This window comes from Solanum tuberosum, unplaced genomic scaffold (genome assembly GCF_000226075.1).
Source record: "Solanum tuberosum cultivar DM 1-3 516 R44 unplaced genomic scaffold, SolTub_3.0 scf00749, whole genome shotgun sequence".
Lineage (NCBI taxonomy): Eukaryota > Viridiplantae > Streptophyta > Magnoliopsida > Solanales > Solanaceae > Solanum > Solanum tuberosum.
Window position 1 is genome coordinate 1,259 of NW_006239722.1, and position 4,576 is coordinate 5,834.

At 32.8% G+C, this 4,576-nt stretch overlaps 1 protein-coding gene across 1 annotated transcript; it reads right to left on the minus strand.

Moving 5' to 3' along the window:
* Positions 1-393: 393 nt before the first annotated feature.
* On the minus strand, positions 394-1,881 carry LOC107059071 (E3 ubiquitin-protein ligase UPL5-like). Its single transcript, XM_015305482.1, has 2 exons — positions 739-1,881; positions 394-459 (listed from the first exon to the last, which is right to left on the minus strand). Exons 1-2 carry the CDS (start codon positions 1,879-1,881, stop codon positions 394-396), a joined length of 1,209 nt encoding a protein of 402 aa, XP_015160968.1.
* Positions 1,882-4,576: the final 2,695 nt, after the last annotated feature.

The window sequence follows — 4,576 nt, forward strand, 5'->3', positions numbered from 1 at the left end:
CCAAGATATTTGACGATCATTTTCTTGGTATCCATTGTAATCTGTATGTGCTTTCCAATCTTCGACAGAAATAGCAGTTCCACTCCCATCAAGCATTTTGTCAAGATCTTCAAGATATAAACTCCGAAACATAGAAGTTTTGATACATGAGGTAGTTATATCAGAATAACCTTGAGAAAAAAGAGCTATCTGCGAAGCAATTGATGTGACAAAACGATGTTGAATAAGGAGATTAACATACTCCTTTCTATTCTTACTGTTGACAACAATATCTTTCCCATTGGGACAAAGTTCGACTGTTTTTATGAATCCCAACTCTTCAACATCATAAGCGAAGGTCAAGCTAAGTATATCTTGATCCACCGTCTCAGGATCCATCTCGAGTATCTTCTTCTAGCTACTGTACAAGGAGGGATCTGCATCCCGAATATCCTCCAATGAAATTTCATCTCCAGCCAACTGCAAGAAGAATACACGGTCAAATACAACTCAGATTTGTATTTTATGCATTAATGCCAATGCAATCATTCTACCACAGAAGGTGAAATACTAGAGGTGCAATGGGTCCACCTTAGATGCTGCAAGATCAATATATATTAATGACGAAAGTTAAATTTTTAGACACAAATTTGTGCATAAAGGCGATAAAATTTTACCTGAATTTGGAAAAAACCTTCTTCGATCATTGGGACAAGCAACAAAGAGAGCTTTGTGAGGATTGAACATCTCTCGACATACCAAGAAGAACCACTCTATCAACACTCCGGGCCCAATAGCTTCTTCATGTTTGAATTGCATTAACAGATCGCCTCGCAGCAATGCAGGATCCTGATCTACAATAAACTCAAAAGATATATCCAACAACATGGACCTATCCATGAGCATCTCATATGTCTCTTTCTTGTTTCCACCTCTAGCTTTTTCAAGTAACATCATTGTGAAATCTCTCTGTACTTTGTAATTGGTTACCTCCTTGTGCTCAATGATCCACCGATAATCTTCAAAACTCTTTGCAAACATCTCGATTAGAAAGCATAGTGAAAATTTTCGTTTACTCAACTTTTGCCAAAAGACCTCCGAGTTGTTAAACAACTTAGAAATGTTGTTGAACTCTTTTAGTATAACAAGATACTGAGACAACCACGATACGATAAGCCTGCCATCTTCATTGATCAATCTCAGCTGATCTTCCAATTTCCTTAAGCACCTCTCTATTTTATCTAGCAAATCATATAAAACGATATGTAAGTCAGATAAAATATGATGCAAGCTCTCAATGTACTCTCTGTCATACACTGCTTCATCGCTTGGACCATCGAAAGGTTGTTGCATCAATGCCCTCACCAAGTACGTGTACTCAGTAAAATCACGCACAATGCTCATTAGTGATAACCCCGTAAACTCAATTGATCCCATACTCAATTCTAACTCACGAAATAAATCAGCAACTACAACCTCATGAACAAAAATAAAAGCATCATTCAATGCTAACAATTCATTTGCAACATTCTTCTTGCACCCTGCAATCCCAACAACCTCTATTATTTCCCTTATACTACTCCGACAAAATCTATATAAGAGATCCTCAAGCCCAACAACTCTTCTCAGTAACTTACAGAACACTAATATAAATCGAGCACATTCACTGTATCTCTTCATATGCAAATCAGTACTCATCAATGAATTGATGAATCTACGAATGGATTCATCAGCAACATGTCTCTTAGCATTATCTGGAGACAGGTACAGCATTACCAAGTTTGTAGGAGCAGGCGAGGAAATGAATAAATGTATATGGTTACATGCTTTATCAGTAAACTGTCTCACTAACATTCCCATATCCTTCAAATCCGAAGCACTGCAGACATAATAACTTTCCATAATCGTGGAGATTTTTTAAATTATCTCATTTGTGATTTTCCATGTCTGCAGATGATATGTTCTTGGCATTTTACCAACCAAATGAATAGTTGTACTATTCTGAACGTTCTAAAATGACAATGTCTCCGATTGACAGGAGAGTTGTCTTCTGTTATAGATTAGTCGCTGGTGATCTTCGGGCATACCAGTGATCATTCTGATTTTATTTTTAGTTATTTCTATGGAGTCATTAGAATAACCTCGAATAACTAAGGTTTCTGTTTTGGATAAAGAACGAACGAAGAACTGAATCGGAGTTTGATCAGTTCTCTTTCGTTTGCCGGTGATACCTTGGTTGTTATCACTGTTAATCATATCAGAAAAGTGAAATGAAAAGGTGTAATGAAATGGTGGTGTGGTTTAGTTTAAAACTTAAGCAATCTCTTTATAGGAAAAAAAATGAGAAATTGGTCAAAAGATAATAAATCTATAGGTAACAAATTGTGAATAAAGTCTTATTTCTTTAAATTTTTCTCATAATAGTCAAAATGTTATTTATTAAATTTTCCCCTAAAATTAATGGTCTTATTTTTTATTTTTGTAAGTTTTTTTCCGGTTAATTAAATTTAATGATGAGTTTATCTTAATGAGAAACATTTATTAGTCATTAAAGTGATTAAACTAGTTGTTGAAAAAGAATACAAATGCATAAAGTAATGTAATTTGTCATCAAAGTGGTCAAATTAATATATTTATGAATGGTATACATCATTAAATTTTGTTATTTGTATTTGATATAATGAGATAAGTACATATTACATGAAAATAAATGAATAATTGACTGTCATAATTGTTAGAGCTTATTGTTAAAAGTGAAATAATTACTTCATAAATAGTGAACATAATGAGCAAGTTATTTTTTTAATTTTTTTTTTGTAGTCAAACGTATATATTTGTATGTTAAAAAATATATTTGATTGAGAACTTTTAATTGTCTATTGAAGATTAAAAGGAATAATAATAATAATATACTATCTACTCAAACAAAAACTATGATATATTGTAATGATTAGTTATTTAAATTCATTAAGAATGATTATGCATAGTTCGTTCTTCATGTATTTCATCTCACACTTGTTTCTCTACACTTAAAAAAAGAGTTATTTGATCACAGTGTATCTAGATGGGGTTCACAGAGTTCACGTAAATCTATGTTTTTCTTCCTGAATCATATTTATTAGTATTATATATTCTTTAAAAGATACTTAAATATATATGTCTCGAAGTGTATCTATAGTTGGACCTATAGTTTTAAAAGTTAAATAGTTTCAATGATAAAAGTTAGTAGGTTAAATTTAGGTTATATCTTAGATCCACCTTTTTTTTTTCGAAATTCTGAATAGTTAATTTGATCAACCTTATAAGTTGAAGTAGTTGGTAATTAAATATTTAAAGCTAAATCAACAAGTATAAGAGGAAGAAAGCATCAAATAATGTGTTTGTGAATGAACTTAAGATAGGTATATTTTATTTAATAAAGGAAAGGATATTATAAGAACGACAATCTTATACGTAAAATTCGAATAGTAAGTAATTAATTCATTATCCAAAGATATCTAAAGAATATAGGTTTTACTATTCAAATCATAGTTTGTGAATTATTGAAATCGATAATGCAAGATTCTTTGAGAATGGTAAAGCCAGTGAGAGCGTTGAATGAAAAAGTGTCAAAATTTTGACTTGAGAAATCCAAAAGGACATCTAGAACATGTCAAACATACAAAACAAATGCAAATACCACAATGTTGAAAGAATGAAATAAACTAACAGTAGCAACTAGCAAAAGGTAACAACTAAATTTTGAAAAAAATGTAAACTAGCTAGCTATCTTGAGAATCAATCTTGATGAATGAGATGACTCGTTGTCACTATGAAGAAGTTGGAGGAGACTTGCGATGGTGTTCATGCCAAATTGCACATATGTCACGACTATACCAACATGCCTACTATCTCTCTACAGTATTGGTGGGAAGAAATCATATAGTTGGAGGGGACTCATCGTCTGGAGGCACAGATGACCCAAAATCAATGTTTGGATACACACCAGGAGGTTGTATAGAGAACAATTGACTTGAATCACCTACCACGTCTGCCCACCCATAGTGAGGCTCAGCCCTTAAATCACAAGTAAGACGTTTTAGTTCGATGTATACCAGAACATAAAGGAAAACATGCAAACATAGATGACTCTCACTTACTCGTAGTACGTTTTTTCATCCACAACCATGTCCCAGCTTTCACCAGTTGTGCTCTTGCCATATTTGTGTACCTTGCTGATTGAGAATAAAGGGGCATACCTTGAGTCTTTTTTATATTATCATTTGGGTTTCAAAGATGAAAATGTATCGAGGAAATCAATATGCAACTTGCAAGATATCATAGAACGCGATGAAATATTGAATGTATAGTCATAAAATTACTCATTTCCAAAGTGCTCCTCTCCCCATGTCCTAGATCACCACCCTGGATAATTACAACGAAAAAAATCGGGATTAATATCACATCAATGTTCACAACAATTAATTAGAATTTCAACATTTGTCTAAATTTATTTTTTGAAGTAAATTTTACTATCGTAGATTGATATATAGACTGTTGCAACTCAGTAACCAATTACATTGAGTAGCTAAGCCTAAGCCTCTACATAGCAGATGCA